Source organism: Poecilia latipinna, unplaced genomic scaffold (assembly GCF_001443285.1).
Source record: "Poecilia latipinna isolate Pla-1442-1.1 unplaced genomic scaffold, P_latipinna-1.0 Scaffold174, whole genome shotgun sequence".
NCBI classification, from domain to species: Eukaryota; Metazoa; Chordata; class Actinopteri; order Cyprinodontiformes; family Poeciliidae; genus Poecilia; species Poecilia latipinna.
In genome coordinates, this window is record NW_015112790.1 from 1 (window position 1) to 16,934 (window position 16,934).

At 38.1% G+C, this 16,934-nt stretch overlaps 1 protein-coding gene across 1 annotated transcript; it reads right to left on the bottom strand.

The window, feature by feature from the left end:
* Nucleotides 1-2,416: 2,416 nt before the first annotated feature.
* Nucleotides 2,417-14,661, bottom strand: LOC106946046 (uncharacterized). Its single transcript, XM_015030126.1, has 6 exons — nucleotides 14,240-14,661; nucleotides 10,886-11,109; nucleotides 9,993-10,095; nucleotides 9,378-9,473; nucleotides 8,286-8,800; nucleotides 2,417-5,582 (listed from the first exon to the last, which is right to left on the bottom strand). Exons 1-6 carry the CDS (start codon nucleotides 14,279-14,281, stop codon nucleotides 4,133-4,135), a joined length of 2,430 nt encoding a protein of 809 aa, XP_014885612.1. The 5' UTR covers nucleotides 14,282-14,661; the 3' UTR covers nucleotides 2,417-4,132.
* Between the last annotated feature and the right edge of the window lie 2,273 nt (nucleotides 14,662-16,934).

Below are 16,934 nucleotides of genomic sequence, written 5' to 3' on the forward strand. Positions count from 1 at the left end.
ATGCAGCATCATTGCTGATGTATATTTAATGTTTCCTCCCACATGGCAGATTTAGACTTAAAATAGATTTTTATTTAAACAAGAAGTTCTTTTCTAATTGGAAATAGCGCTGACATTTACAAAAAGAAAATAAGATGGGGAGGGGAACATTTCTGGGGAAAACATAGTTTTGTTTTCATTTTAGCAAGAAATGCTGTGTAAGAAAAAAAAACGACACCAATGTTTGAATTTTTTGGTCAAATTCAAACAAAACTAAATCTGCCAGCCGTATGAACAATTATTGACTTAACCATAAACAAAAAGATTTACCCTCACAAAATGGGTACCGGTACCTTCTTTCTTTTAGCATTATGTTTAAGTGACTAATCTTTTCAGAAAGAGATTTGTGTTGCAGTTTCACATACTGCATAAAAGAGGTTGTGTGAAGTTTTCTTTGTAATGGTTATGCAACAAATAGAAAAAAAAAGTAGCGAATATAACAGTTTCACGAAAGCAAGGACAATGAAGTGACACAATTTAGCTTTTTGAAGCTAAAGTTGGCAGCAAGAACAATGTCAAATATAACTTAAATTGTTTGAAATTGACTTCACTTGCAGATTTCTGACAAATTTTCCAGAAAAATAAGATAGCTTGTCATATATCTATATTCCCTGGGACATGGCTTCAAACCATCTGTTTCATCATGCAGTCATGTCATGAATTTAGACATCTTCCAAAATTTTGATCAAAAATAGGGTAAAAAAAAAAAAAAAAGCATATTTTTTCCCCCCATGTTCTCATTTCCATTACTATCATAAAATAGCTAACATCCATATATGGAGAGAATAAATTAAAAATAAAAACATCATCAACCTCATTCCAAACAGTCAGATGCACAAAATCTCTCAAAATCATACCTGAAAACTAGAATTTCTCTTTACATTACACAACCTATGGAGAGCACTCTTAAGTTTTAGAAACAAACAAAAATACCATCTATGAACAAGGACATATGATGTTTTAAATATTCTGATGATACAATTTTTATCCCTGCGCTGTATATACAGCCTCCACAACACAGCTATAAGTCTACAGAATCACATGATAAACCACTGGAGGCATCAGATGGCACCATCATATCCTCAAACTCTACCCTCAGTCGCACTGTGTGACAAAATCAATATGTACATGTCATAATGACACAAAACAACAGTAAATTCAATTTCAAAAATCCATTTAAAGAGACAATAATATTTATATAGTGTGTTCTCCTCATAAGAAAAGTAAATGAAAATATCACTAGCTTTTAAATGACTTAACTAGCATTAAAATATTTAAAGATCATTAAAACTGTCCACGTTTGTTTTGAAACCATCACAAGAAAAATATTGAAATATGTCCAACACAACCACAATAAACTACTTTTTTCCTCCATAAATCACTATGATAGTTTATAAAGAAAACATCAACAAAGACTGTCATTCTATCTACAGTTGTTCCACTGGCCTAAGTCCCTGGTACAGAAAGGTAGGGAAAACTTTTTATATAAAAATGATGTGCAAAAGTTTTTTTTTCTTCTTAGGTCCCTTCCACGGAAAACACTGTAAATATCTGTGTGACCTTAGCTGTTGCCACTGCAAACTCCAAGATTACTGTGCACTTGTGGTGTCTTATCACTTTGTGCATCCATTTTGATTTAAAACAAATTACTGCATTCGCTGAAAAGCCGACACCAAGGTTACCTTGACAAAACTAACTTGAGGTATTATTGCACTTGTTCCTGAACTACGGACCTGTCACCAGCTTGAAGTGGAATGTCTCTTGAGCTCTACCTGCAGAGCAGACACTGCGGACATCAGCACATCCTCCCTTATGTAAGGTCTATCAGAGTTCTACTGTCCTTTCTCAAAAAACCCCTTCTCCTCAGGATTTGAGTAAACATGCATAAACAGTTTTATGCGTAGATCTGTAAACATCCTGCCGATTTTAAAATTCCTGGCAGTAAAGGAGAGCCATGACACGTGGTAGACTAACTACTCTATGCTGCATTCATGTCTCTGAATTAACAGTTTTCTACTCAAGTAGAAATATTCAATAAAATATTAGTGGTATGTAGTTATTTTTCTAATTCTGGCAGATCCCAGATCAGTTGCAGCAATGCATTTAGTTTTAAATCGCTGGTAAAAGATGCTGGTTGCTGAAAATAGCAGGAGCAGCAAGTGACATGATAATTATAATATTAACAATTAACGCTACTAATAGTGTAATCCTAGTAATTAACATTTATATCAGTCCTGACAGAAGGTTCTAATTAGAGATAAATAAAAACGGTGATCGGTGTAACACTACTTTTACTAATGAGTGCTTTGACTCCACATCACTTAATTAGGTTTCTTAAAGTGGGGAATATTTGCTGTCATATGCATGTTGTTTTAGATTGAAATTAAGTAACATGAGTGCAGCATAAAGTCCTGACCAAGCATTGCAGCATATTATTTAACAGATTAAAGTTGAGCATCAAACCTTCTACATGAAAAACTGTTGCTTACCACTAATCCACGCACTTTTATTCTTGTTGCACAAAATCATACTGATTATTTTTTAACAAACTGTTACTATCTGAAAAAGGCTAAATTTTTCAAGATTTTGTATCAAATCTCCAAGCTGTCATTGTCTGCTTTGCTACAGTTGATTTGTGTCCTTGCCTTTGATATAAAAGGAATTTGTGATTTGTTTTAAGTGCACAGACAAGAAAATACACCTAGAATAGTATTGCTTTCCAAATATCCCATGGCCTGTTAGAGGTTCAAACCCAAATATTTGTAAATGTTTAAAAAAAATCCAGTAAAATATACTTAGCATTGGATGTAGCATGAATCACATGGTGCAAACACACACCGGCTCATATGACCTTGCTCATTTGTTTGTCATTTCAAGCGTCATGCACTGACTCACACATTTTGTCCGGAGTGCTGTACAGTGGTCACACACCCACACGTAAAGCTATCAGTTGAGGTGATGCAAAGCAATGAGAGTAAAGTTTTCCCTTTCAGACATATATGCTAACAGAACAATACAACAGTTGTGTGAAGTATCTTGCTTCCTGTCTTCCGCAGAGAGATTAGAGAATGGATGTCAGTTTTATCTTTGCACTTCAGATACTGGAGGTAATTAGTTAATAAATAAAGTCCCTTAAGACTTTACTGACAGCCCATAATCCACTAAAAATGTCACCGGAAAAATAATATTTGATAATATGTGAAAACAGTCAAGCAGTGATGGTTCTTGCATTAATTGAGCCCTGGGGAAGCCTGTCTATCTACACCTCACGTCAAACCCCCACTGCTGGATAGAGTTGTATAGTTTTACTTCTTATGTTCCTTTTCGTAGAACTCTAACAATCCTACTCATTTTGTAAAGCAACCATTAAACAAATTGTGTTTCTAAGAGTTTGTATCAAGGTAGAGTAACACAGTTCAGGTTTTTTAATACTGTAAACTTTACATAAATAGCCTTTTAATTTTGCTCTAGATTGAAAGCTGGGAATCAGACACCAACCAGCATTATTATCAGCATCTGCACTGCCCATTTGACTGTACATGCAGAAATCAATATAAATCTGGTTTGATTAGAACTGACATGCTTTTTTGTAGTTAGGTGCTCCTGACCCCACACAACTCAGTACCCAGTGCCTGGGCATTGAACCATATCACAATTAACAAAACATCCACTGCAGCCATACTCTTATGGGGTTATTGAGGGATATTGAAGTACAGTGGAAAAAAACAGAATTGAGGGTGGCTGTCAGACTTTTTGGTATTTCCTGTTTTAAAAACAGTATTATAAACCCACCGATGATTCCAAACATGTCTAATTGAAGTGACGTAAGAAACTCAAGGCAGCTTTATATCTTCAGTTCCATTGGGTGAATGACACCTTCCTGGAATGGACTGAAGAGACATTGGTGATTTTCTTTCACATTGTTTGTTTACACTCCAAGTCTAAATGGGCCTTCCACCAATCCTACTTCAGCTGACATCCATGTTCTTGTCTAACTCTGAGAAAGACGGAACAAGCAGATTCACATAATATTATATCATTAGTTTAACATCACACACACTCAGAGGTTAAACTAAACATTGTGTCTGTGCAGTTAGACAGTGGTGACTGTCAACAAGGAGCTTGGACACAACATGTCCTCCTGGTTGTCCAACCTGGTCCCATGAGTCAGCAGCTCCTCTACGGTTGTCCAGTCATCCAACAGCTTTCTGTTCCTCAGACGACTCAGCTTCCGTTGACTCAGCTCCAGGACAGTTTTGCATCGCCCCTCAGCAAACGGTCCAACTCCCCTGCTTTCTATTAAGCCTCCGTCTCCTATAGACGCTGCTCCCCGGCTAACAGCTTCTCGTAAAGGTCCGCCTCTGGCCAGCAGCTGTTGCTGCTTTTGCTCCCGAGCCAACAGGAAGTGTTCTCTCCTCTCTGTTCGACTCCAGTAGCGACCCAGCAGCATGTCAGTGTTGTTCTCTTCATCAGTACTCATTCCACTCCGTTCATCTGCCAGCTGATGAGCTCGATCTCTGAGCAACTGGCTCCTTGTGACTCGTGAGGTTGTGTTAGGTCTAGAGCTTGGGTTAGGTTTTGCCTGCAGACCGGAACCGGCATTGTGACTTGAGTTTGCATTTATTTGTCCATTCTTTGCCTCACATTCAGCAGAAGTTCCAACTCCTGTGTGGCCCTCCAAAGTGCTGTAGAGACCTCTACCTCCTCCACCTCCATAGGACTGACGACTGGCCGGCTTTGGCCAGGTGTCGTTGACGTCTCCAGCCTGCAGTGGGAGGACATGACTCTGGAGGTGCTGCTGTTCTCTAGCTCTGCTCCTTTCCAGCTCCAGTTGCCTCTCTCTTTCCTTCTCCTCCTGGAGCTTTGTCTCTCTTTCCCTCTCCATCTCTCTTTCAATTTCTCTTTCCCTTTCAATCTCCTTTTCCTTTTGTAGTTGTCTCTTTTGTTCCAGTTCCCTCTCCATCTCCCTCTCTCTTTCTGCCATCGCTGGCTCAGGCATTAAGCTTCTATCTTGAGTGTGCCACCAGTCATTTTGTGTGATCTGACCACCCGAGTTGTCATAGCATCGCTCACTGGTGTTGGTGCCCCTGACGTGTCCCAAAGCAGCCGGGTGTTGTTGGGGTGATAGGGCCATGCCTGTTGGGTGGGAAGCCATCACACCAGCATCTAGCTCACCTTCCTCTGGCAGGCCTGGTGGAAGGACGTTGTGTGGAGTGACACCTCCACAGTAGTGCAGAGTTGCAGCACAGTAGGAAGGTGATGCTGGGTGGCTGGCCCGGCGGCGGTATTCCTGCGGAGGCGGTCGGTGGTGTAGGGTTCTGCTCCTCCTCAGCATGCCTACTGAGCTTGAACCCTGGTGGTTGTACTGCTGCTGCATGGGTATTTGTGGTCTTCGATGGCTGGAGGGTGTGCTGCAGGTGGAGAGGACTGGGGCATTTATACGTGGGACTGCGGCGTGAGAGGGGTTGAAGAGAGCGCCGCTGCTAGAGCTGTGGCGGTTCAGACAGGGTCGGTCAGCTTTATGGAACTGGACCGATGAAACCCTGGAAATGAAATTGTTCTAGTTAACTGATGCGACAACATGTGCAGCTGAAATCATGTTTCCATACACATCGTAAAAAGACATAGCCATTTCTTTAACTATCACCATCAGCACTGGATCAGAAAGAAAAAAATATATATCAGTTGAAATTACTGACATTTGTATTTGTGAAATTAAAATTAATAAAAGGAATTTCTCTTTAGAAATGAATTTATTTTCTTTAAAATCTGAAGTTTACAGCTGAAGTTTACATACAATTTGAAACTAGATCCCGCTGGCTTTCAACTCCAGCGGGATCTAGTTTTAAATTGTATGTTTTTGTTTTGAAACTGTAAGTTTTTATTTTTTTTATTGTTATGTTGTGTTTTGATGTACAGCACTTTGTATCAGCTGTGGTTGTTTTAAAGTGCTTTACAAATAAAGTTGGTATGGTATGCACTAAGGTCTATGGCTTTAAAGCTGCAGTATGTAACTTTTTGATGAAACTATTACTATGTAGTGACAGTACAAATAATCAGTGAAAGAAACTGAGCTCCTATGCTTTCTCCCAGTTCTCCCAGTGCTAACTAGAAACAACCAATCAGAGCCAGGAGGCGAGTCTTGGTGCTGTCAATCAGACCTCCTTCTGGCTTTGATTGGTTATTTTTTGTCTGGCGTGATGCATTTTTTCAGACAATAGTAGTTCAAGGAGGAGTATGACCATTTGTATGACAGTATGACCGACTAACTGTCTTATACTGTCACAACACAGTGACAGTTTTATCATACACACACATATATATATATTCTTTAAAAAATTTCATACTGCAACTTTAAACAACTTGGGAAAGCTTGTTGCCTGACATTAAGTTAAAAACAAGATATCTGTGGACTTCCAAAAATCTGCATCCTCCTTTGAATTTTCAGATGCCTGAATCTGCACTATTCACCTACTCATAAAATAATTATCAAGAATAAACCCCATGGAAATGTGCAGTCATAATACTATTCAGGAAGGATTCAGATACTTTGTGTTGTGCTGACATAGGCTGAAAGGCTGGTCAGCAAGGAAGAAGCAATTACTCCAAAAGCAACATTAAAAAAGATAGGCTTACTGTTGCACCGAGGGAGCAAAGATCTTAATATTGCCAACCATAACCTGTGCTCTGATGACACTTGAAAATTGATAAAAGTTTCACTGTTACATTTGGAGAAAAAAGCCTGAAGGCACCATCCCATTGGGTGGCACTGTTATGTTGATGGGAGGCAAATTACAAATTATATTGCATCTTGAAGAAAGAGCTTTATATGCAAATATGCAAGCAACATTTCAAGACATGAGCTAAGACATTAAATATTGGGTACAAACATGCCTTCTGACTTCACAAAGACCCTACAAGCATGCCTCTAAATTAGTTACAAAGTGACTTTAAAACAAGAAAGTTACTGTTTTGGCTTAACCTTAACCCACAAAGCCATCATGTTGATCTCTTAAAAACTCATAGAAAATATGTGGACAGAACTCAAATGGTGTGTGCAAACAAGGGGACCTATAAACAGTTCTGTCAGGAGGAATGGGCCAAAATTCTAACGTACTGTTGTTAGAAGCTTAGGAATGGATAGTCAAAACATTTGACTCCAGTCATACAGTTCAAAAGTAATGCTACCAAATACTAAAGAAATACAGGTAAACGTCAGACTTTGACTAAAGTAATACAAAAAACTGTCTTTCATGTAATTCTGGTGTTTGGCAAATGGAAATAAATTTGAATGAGCAGAATAATTCTCAATTGACAGGGCACACATTTTTGATTAATAAAATATATTCTGATCTATTCATTTGGAAAGCAATGCCAGTGTAAATAGAGGGACTCATGAAACATTACATTTAAAATGTGCACAAGTCTTTCCGGTAGGCTCCCTAACACTTATTTAAATACTATGTTACTTTTAAACAAGGCAGCCAATTAACTAATGAATAGTAAAGGAATGTTTTGGTGGTGGACAAAATGAAGTCATGGTTTTGAACACAGGTAACTGAAGGAAAGTTCTATTTTTAAAACAAACACCAAACCGCTGCAAGGCAGGTTGTCCAAAAAATAACTACATGGATGTATGAGCACAGATTTGATATGACAGAATACACAGAGCAAATAAATGCATAAATCTAGCATAGGACTACTGAAAAGTCACGATTATAAATGCTAAAAGAGGTGATTGTGATAGTAATTTATGAAAAGTGTGATGACTCATATATGAAAACTTTTGAATTGGTCAGCAGAAAAAGAAACAAAACAACTGATGGAAACATTGACAGAACCTGACTATTGATATATTTTGGGGTAAAAAGTATGAGTAATTGGTAATTGTAATTATTTACCACTAAGTAATGCTTCAGATGAAGGCAAATACAATACTAAAAACACAAGACTCATTCCTGAAGCCATTCTCACTCTAAGGCAAATTTCTATTGTGAAGTGTCATTTTATGGTTTGAAAAATGGACGCAACACTTTCTACTCTTCTGTGCTTTGTTGAACCAAATTAGAAAGCAAGTTTGACAGAACTGTCCTTTTTGTAGCACATGAGCACTGTTACCAGCCTGTCTTAGGTGTGGGGTTTCAAATGATTTCAATGTGATTCACAATTTAAAAAAAAAATCATAGTGGATAAGACTGTAATTAAGATCAATGTTACTAATCAATGAAATATTTTTCCCAAATTACCTGAAAAGTCCACGAGGCTGGACATCCATGACTGGCCCAGCTCCATCCTCCATCCCATTTTGCAGGTGCTGACATGGGGGCTGCATCGTCAGGGCCTCTGGTATCGACTCGAGCAGCTCTCTGTGGCTCTTGGGGCAGCTGTCACGCCTCTCGCGTCTCTCGCATGGTTCACCCTGATGTTGCATCCTGGCATTGTACAGACGCATCCTCTTCTCTAAGAGCCTTTGGAAGTGCCTGAACTCACCGGTGCTAACACTGTAGAAGCCTGAATCGCTGAGCTCCGAGGAGATGAAAGACTCTGAGGACGGAGAGCCCCCACCTCCGAACCCCCCACACCCAGCAGTGGCAAAGTTCCCATGAGGATGACAGTCTTCCAGACCTCCCTCCTCTGTCTCCAGCCCTGAGAGATCACCCTGATGGAGGGAGCCATCTGTCCAGCCCAGACCACTGTCCAACTCATGGTGAAGGGGCATGTAACCCAATGGCTTCTCCAGGATGAAGTCCTCATCGTCAGTCTACAAGACAAGAGATGCTCATTCTAAAGGACAGTTCACAAACAGGCAAATCAGAAGCTAAAAATAACTGCATGTTGCATGTGTAGTTCCTCAATACAAACTGGATGAGTTTGTGGAACAATAGGATGCCAAAAACTCAGAAAGATTGTTTTGTTGTTTTAGTAAAGCAAAAAGGTCTCCAAAATCTAAGAATTACTCCAACAATCAACATGTTTAGACATGTTTAGACTCCTTGTGTTGTCTAATCTCCAGCCTATAAATTCTTGCAAATTTCTTTGTTCTAGTTTTAAAGAAATTATATTTAAAATTTCTTAAAGTACCAGTTCATTGTTGTCACACAGTTAAAAATGAACAGGGCAGTTGCTGAAGGTTTTAATTGCATCTCACACTCCAAAGCAGTGGAATCAGTTCTCAGGGGCCATGTTTTAATTCTTCCCCTAATTCAACACACCTGAATCAAATGGTAGTTCAACAGCAGGATTCTGGAGAACTTTATGACATGCTGCGATATTGGTTTTGGAATAGAATGGAGACTGTGAGTAGAAAATGTCACTAAAAAAGGTAAGATTGCAGATACCTGGCTGTGGCAGGTTGTTGGTTCATCTAAGTCAGGATTGCAACATCCCATCAGGCAATTCTTCCTTTTTTGTCGACGTCTGGCGAGTTCGAGATCCTAAAGAATTTATGCAGTGGAAAATTGGAAATAATTAATGGAATAAACATAACAAGTACTTTTCTAGGCTTATTTGACTACGTAACACTTTCATACATTATTTCTAAAAACCTCTTCAAGAAATATTTAATCAGAATTCTCTTTTTCTATGAAAACATTGAGTAAAAAAGCTAATAGCCAATATAAAATTGTAGCTTGAAGTCCAGCAAACCGTGGTGGTATAAGGTATTGATTCAAATGACCTGTACATATGCGTACCACGCTTTGTTTTTTTTTGTGTGTGAATAGGTTTTAAGACCACGTCTTTCCTCCACTCACCAGTCATGTGTTACTGTGTTTTGGTCTAATAAATAAAATCCCAGTTATACACACCAACATTTGTGATACTTTTGCAAGGTGCTGTAGAAGATTTCCAACATTGCTTTGATTTCTTTTTATTTTATCCAAGCTGATAAAATGCAGCATATATTCACATCAATGTTTATTTCTTGGAGCTTTTTTTTTTATTGTTCACCTCACCTGATGGTTGATTTCCACAGTGTCCCGTGGTGAGCTAGACATATAGCTGTACCGTCCTCCATCACAGTGATCTTGTGGCAGAGACAGATGGCCATAATAATGTCTGAGAAAAAACAAGATGAACATTTTAGCAGCTTTTGAGACAATTATGTATGTTTTATGAAAGCTGTGGTTAAAGCCTATAAAATGAAACCCAAAACAATCAAACAGTCCTAAATAAATTTAAATGCCAGAGCTTCTGCAATCACAGGATAATAGAGACTAATCTGCTCTGAGTGTTTACGTGTGATTTACATAACTAGTACCCAAATATTTTGCAAAAACTTCAAATATCTTATTGGATATCTTAATCAAAGTGATTGGTGGTTGTCATTCAGTGAAATAAAGTCATTTAAAGCATAATAAATAAGTCATAATTTAACAGCTCTTTATAGAAATGTTTTACTAACATGCAGGCCATTAATTCATTACATATGTTGTGTAGGCCTGTCACAATAATACACAATAATTCATAAATCAATTGATTGCATGATAAATTAAAATAAGCTCAATAACTTCCATTGGTATAAATTATCTCTTTTTTTCCTCTATTTCTACCAAAAACTGGATGATAAAAGTTTTCAGTTTGGTGCTTTGGTGTCAACAAACCTTTACTTTGAAGGACAATTTTATTTACAAAGACTTCAAAATTAATTGTATTTGTTGTTTTATTTATTTAGTCTTCCAGTTCCAGTGTTAAATGTTCATTAGAATTTAAAGTTCACTGACCTTTTAGAATGTGATCTGGCATTATTATTTTTTGCCATTACCATTATATTACTTAAAAATAGTTTCAAAACAGCAATATTATCGTTTATCACGATAATTTCTGGAGCAATTTATCACAGGCCTACCTGTCTGGGTAGGAGGGGCTAGATGTGTTAATTCCTGCCCCCCTCATTGGAAGAGGTAGGTTGAGGTGCTGCAGGTTGAGCGGCAGGGGTTCCCAGGATCCCCTGTCTCCCTCATTGCCCCGCCTCCTCTGGCCCTTGATTTGCAAGGTGATGGGGCGCTGACTCGCAGCAATAATCCTCAAAGCATCCCGCTGGCTTAGGTGTGCTAGACTCCGCCCGCTCATCTGAGTCAAGTGAACAAACACAGATAGGATATTATGGTGGAATGTACATGGCCTTTCCTGGAGGATGATATTATCATTTTTGCTTCAACCAGGGATACACATGAATTAAACTCCAATTGTCACTCTTTTTTTATGATAAATTTGCTATGGATTTATCATAAAACATGAGTTTTAATCTCTGCAACATTTAACTTTAGCAGAATCAGAAGTCACATCATCAAAACGATAGTCATCAGTTATTTGAATGCATGAGGTTGACTGGGTTAGGAAATGTATTTGGCATGTCGTTTTTATGCCCTCATATTATGTCACTAAATAAATCAATAACTTTTCTTTAAAGTTTTCCACAGGAGCACTTTTTTCTCAGTGTCTGACAAACGAACAACATTTGCTCTGCTCTGCTCTATTTCCTCTTCATATGAGTTATTTAAATTACGCATCTGCCACATGTCTGCCTTTACCTTGAAATGACTTTTCACTAACTACCCACTAAGCAATAGCCCTGAGGCCAAATATAGATTTCATTTAGACATCAGTTGAAGTTAAACTTATGCAATCCTGATTTAGATTCATATATGTATTTTAGACTGAAACTGTCTGGTTTAAAAGTAAACTAAAAATTAAAAGGATAAAAACGAAATGTCTGGAAATCCACATGGAAAAAATATTAGGAAGCATGAACTGGAACTTAAAGAATCTAATTTGATTAAATTTCATTGGGAAGCTCAAAAACTAAATTAAACTCCACATTTACAGTGTGGGGTATATATGAGGATAACAAAAATAATATCAGAGGACTGTAAAAAAACTGAATGTTGAAAATTAAGTGAATGAAAACCAATAAACATTTCTTCAATAAAAACAGCAGTGATTGGAATCTTAACTCAGTTTTTCTCTTTTTGAGCTTCCAGTTCAGCAAGCAGAGATTTATGTAACAAAACTAACAGATCTTCATGCCAAGATATCCTGTACAGCGTGCCAGTCTTTCTTTTAAGAAACATTTTTAAATATAATTACATAACTAAATGCTAATTTGGAGGCTCAGACAGGAATAGTTGACAAGTACAGAAGCCAGAATGTAATGCTTTCTACTCTCATGCAGGTTGATTGTAAATCTGGAGGTTTAGAGTCCTTGTCAAATGGCATTTTGACTAAAAATCTGGAGGTTTTTAGTAAAAAAACCTCCAGATTTTTTTTGATAATTGTTGTGTTCAAACCATTATCTTAATGGTTTGAACACAATACATGTTGTAAACTGGCAAATGGCGTTTTGATTAAAAATCTGGATTTTTTTTTTTTCAAAATCTCTTTCTCTTTCTTACTGTTTATTCAATGTCACATGCTTTAAAGCACTTTGAAATGCCTTGCTGCTGAAATGTGCTGTACAAATAAAATTTGATTGATTGATTGTTTTGAATAACATATTGAGTAAACTTGAGGGAGTCATGACTAATCACATGAGTAAAACTATTCAACACAAAGACAGTGCTGCAAAAATAATAGTTGCCCCTACTTTGAGGGGTCAAACTCTGGAAGGTTTGACCCCTCAAACAGTGATTCTGAAAAAAGATGGGAAAAGAAAAAAATATATAAGTGACCTACAATACTTAGAGAATCAGTTTAGGCCAGAAAATGTACAGCCAGTTGCCTCAGTAAAGGAACAGTAAGATCTTACCTGTAGTTGAATTATAGAATGTGCTAAAGCTATGCTACAATATCTTTGATAGCACCACCTAAGTGAGTGCCAACACATCCATATATGGCATTGCTTTTGGTACATTTTGCTCCCAAAGCCAATTAAAATTGTTGCTGCTGTATGCAATATTTGTCTATATCATTTTGAGAATGTTATAGGTAAAATACCCTGCATTTCTGCAATCAGTTTGTTCTAGACTCAAAGATGAAGGCAGAATAAATCCGATAACTGCATGTTGCACATCACAGTTCTGTGTGTGTGAATCAAGTAAAGGAATCAAGTAAAGGTCAGAATCAAGTAAAGGAAAATATGAGATGATTCTTGCATATTTTTTTTCCAAAAAAGGACAAAAAACTCTGAGAAACTGCACAGATGCTTAATCCTCCATTTATCTTCCAAAAATTTTTGACTTCTGTGTGTTGTCTTCACACAATGTAAATACTAATCTTGGCAGTTCCCATTGAAATTATGTGAACTTGGACTTCATAACAAATTTATCCCAGGAACAACTGCTATGAACAGAGTGGGGAATACAGCTTAGCTAATGACCAGATGCTGCTCAGTGGCATCATGGGAATCACTGAGGAATTATTCCAGTTCGGTCATGGATTGTGGGAATCCAGCATCCATCGACGCCTCTGTGCATTTTTTGGAATGCAAGCTGCCATTTTGAAGGCAGCATTCATTCCATCATCCTTTTCTTTACTATTATCTTAATGGTTTGAACGCAATACATGTTGCAAACTGGCAAAATCATAAGACACAACTGGGCAGCAAGATTCTGCTTCTCTCTGACAGATGGTTGGATTAGGGACACCTGGGCAGCCACACCATGTTCATCAAACATGACAAATATGAGTATGTCTCTGTAGGTCTGCAGTGAGGTGTGTTACTTCTGAAAAGGGGCATAACCCTTATTCTGCTTGCTACATATCAGTGCATGCAGCTCAAAAGCCATCGAATTAGACGCATGAACAGCATTGTTAACTCCAGTGCATCAGAACCATGAGTCACCCTCCGCTACATTCAGCTACACACAGACACACACACACGCGTACACGCACACACACAACATGCATACAGCGTGAGCAAAGGAGCACAAAATGGCACCTGTATGTAAAGACGGCGGATGGCAGCAGGATGAGTGGGATTCTTTTGAAGGTGCCAGTGACACAAATGAGACAAAATCTAACATAACTTTGTAAAGAAATGGCATGAACAACTTAACATTGTGTTTAATTGTCTCACATTCAAATGCAAAATCCTGCAGAAATCCCAATGCCTACTTTGAGTCTCATTAAATACACACATACTGACACATCCACAAGCAAAAAGCACAAGCACTGGTGACTCCATTTTATCTAATTCAAATGAGAGCTAATTAAAAATACACAGCAGGATTTCTAGCAGTCAGACAGTTTTTTAATGGCTTACCGTTTGGTCACCCATCCATGGTCCAGAGAGCCAACAGCCCATCTCCACAGCAACAGAAGGCAGCTGCCGAGGGTTTTGGTAAAATCAGCGGCTCTGCTGGTTCCCTTCAGCAGATCGCCTCTTCTGCCTCCTCCTCTTCCTCCGCCTTGCAATCTCTCTCTTTCTTTCTTTTATTCTCTCTCTCTCTCTCTAATCACAGTGCCTTTTCCCCTCAGCTTTTATCCTCAGCTTCTGTTTCCCCACACTTTCATTCAAGCAGGACCTCTTGTTTTCCATCTGTTTCTTCAACATCTCTTGCCACATCTCCTTCAAAAACTGCTTGAAATTTCAACATTCTGCACACAAACAGAGGCACGACATGCATGCATGGCAGCGCTGCAGTCATAAAAAAAAATATGCGCAGGCTGACAGTGCGTTCAGAGATGGAGAGGGAAACACACAGCCAGGATGCTGTCTGATTGGTGTCCTTTAAAGAGTCATCAGCCAATCACATGCACTGTTCTCCTTGTGGAGGTTTTCCTCTGTGTCTGAAACTCCTCAGCAAAGCTTCATGCAAGAGGCAGCCTCCACTGCAGTGATACACTCGGCAGCAGGGGAAACACGCTATCAAACTATCCATCTTCTAGCTGCTCAGCTAGGATCTCCCCCTAGCAGATGCATGCTGGGAGATGGAGTGAAGGCATTGTGGCTCTTTCTTGCGTATCGGAATCAACCCGAAAGATGTTCTACTTTGACAAGTTTATTAATCTGAGTTTTGAAACAAACTTAAAAGAGGATGCTCAGTCCCTATCTTAGGCATTTTTTTCAGACTTTCGTTTGTATCAAATTCTCAAGTACAAGAGCAACAACACATTTTCACAAGTCACAAAGGACAGCACAAATGAAATAAAAAAAAAATAAACCTATACTGGTTGTAGTAGTGTGCACACTCTTTTTTCTTTTCTTTTTTTTTTTTTTTTTTCTTTAGTGGCCTTTTTTAACAGGAAAGTGAGTTTCCTGTTAAACTCACTTTAACAGGAAACTCACTTTAACAGGAAACTCACTTTTGTTAGTCAAAATGCTTTTGACTAACAAAGCATTCTGGCTTTGTTAGTCAAAAATTTGGATTTATCTTCTGTTGATTTAGACTTGCACTCATTATGAAGCTGAAAAAATACATTCTGTTTTTATGGTCAGCATTCTGATAGACCACTGAAGGTTTGGGGCCAAAACTGTCAGGTGTTCTGTTCTTGATTAAAGAAACTCATTTAATATCTTGGGAGGAAATTTGTGGATGAACACAAATTAATAAAATATTCCATATTTTCACATCACGTCATCTGATATTTCTTCCCTACCAGGTAGCGACTGTGTCAGCTTTTCTTGTACTATCCACAACATTCTTCCCTTTTTAACTTTTTCCAATTCATCCTTACATCGGACTTCACTCACTTGCTCCTCTTGATTTCCAAGGTATTCAACATTCAATACTGCCTGGCTACTTTCTCTCTTGACAGTGTTTCAGTAGACATGTCTAGTCAAAATCTAGGCCTAACTACACCTAAGAGAATGTTATAAGTGTGTGAATTGATGTTCACAGATGCTCTCCACCCATTATATAGAAGCTTGAGCATCACTGCAAAACAAAAACAAAAATTAGCTCTCTAAATATTGGTTCATGAACAGAAAACTCTAAATTTTATTATTTTCTTATTTTTATTTGAAAAACAAAATTCAAACTAAGAATCATTTTCCTTTCAATCTCATGTTATGCATTGCTTTATGTTGGATACATAAAATCCCATTAAAATGTGATACTTTTCTCTGCTGAAGAACAGTGTCACAATGTTTCATTGCGGGGATGGTGTATTCTTTGCAATTTGTAAGGGCACCTTTTCCCACATATGCAGAAAGGATCCACTGCAGGGATTGTGTCAAACTGCAAGCACTTGTTATGTCTTTCTTTGAAAAACCAATTACTCATTGACCATTTTAGAAATAGGGAAGATTTGACCATTATTTAACTTTTTTAATTGAATAATTAAAGATTTTATTTGCAGAAAAAAATGAAACCCAAATTCTTTCCTACTAATTTATGATTATGTTCTACTCTGTGTGAGCCAATGAAATAGAATCCTCATAAAATACATTACAGTTTGTGACAAAAATAATAAACAGTAAGAAAAATAGGTTTAAAAAACCTTTTTAAGGCACAATACCTGCCTAATTACATAAATCTGAGAATTGATTTTACTCTGGTTGGTCTTCCCGATATGCCACCTCATCTTCCTCCCTCCACTTGGTTGATTTAGGAAGCCAACACTTGATTGATGAAACTACTTGACATATGTGTGAGTTTGATCTGTAGCTTTCGAACAGCTGGTACGAGAACATATTTTACAAAGCATCCTTTGCTTTTTATGTCGACATGACAACAGACCACCTCCTGCCCACAAAGTCATCTGTACGCCACTTGAACATAGTTTCATTTCATCTGGTTCACTCTAAATGACCCTGCTTTTTAACTGTTTGGTTGTCATGGTAACAGGCTTGCATGAAAAAAGAAGGGATTGTGTGTGTTGCTTGTGAATTCACTGGAATGTCTTTTACTAGAGCAGCTCTCCTTTTTGTGCACCGATGCTGAATACGAGTGTTAGTGGTGACACCGTGGACGGACAGATGGTGGCAGTGATAATGGATGCATGTCTTACTGCTG

What these genes read in the sequence shown, in the direction of transcription:
- LOC106946046 (XM_015030126.1), bottom strand. Translation starts at nt 14,281, where the DNA reads ATGGGCTGTTGGCTCTCTGGACCATGGATGGGTGACCAAACG. An exon ending in AGCCCCTCCTACCCAGACAG is followed by an intron (nt 10,096 to 10,885) that starts GTAGGCCTGTGA and finishes GTTTTTTCTCAG; the next exon opens with ACATTATTATGGCCATCTGT. An exon ending in CTGTGGAAATCAACCATCAG is followed by an intron (nt 9,474 to 9,992) that starts GTGAGGTGAACA and finishes TAAATTCTTTAG; the next exon opens with GATCTCGAACTCGCCAGACG.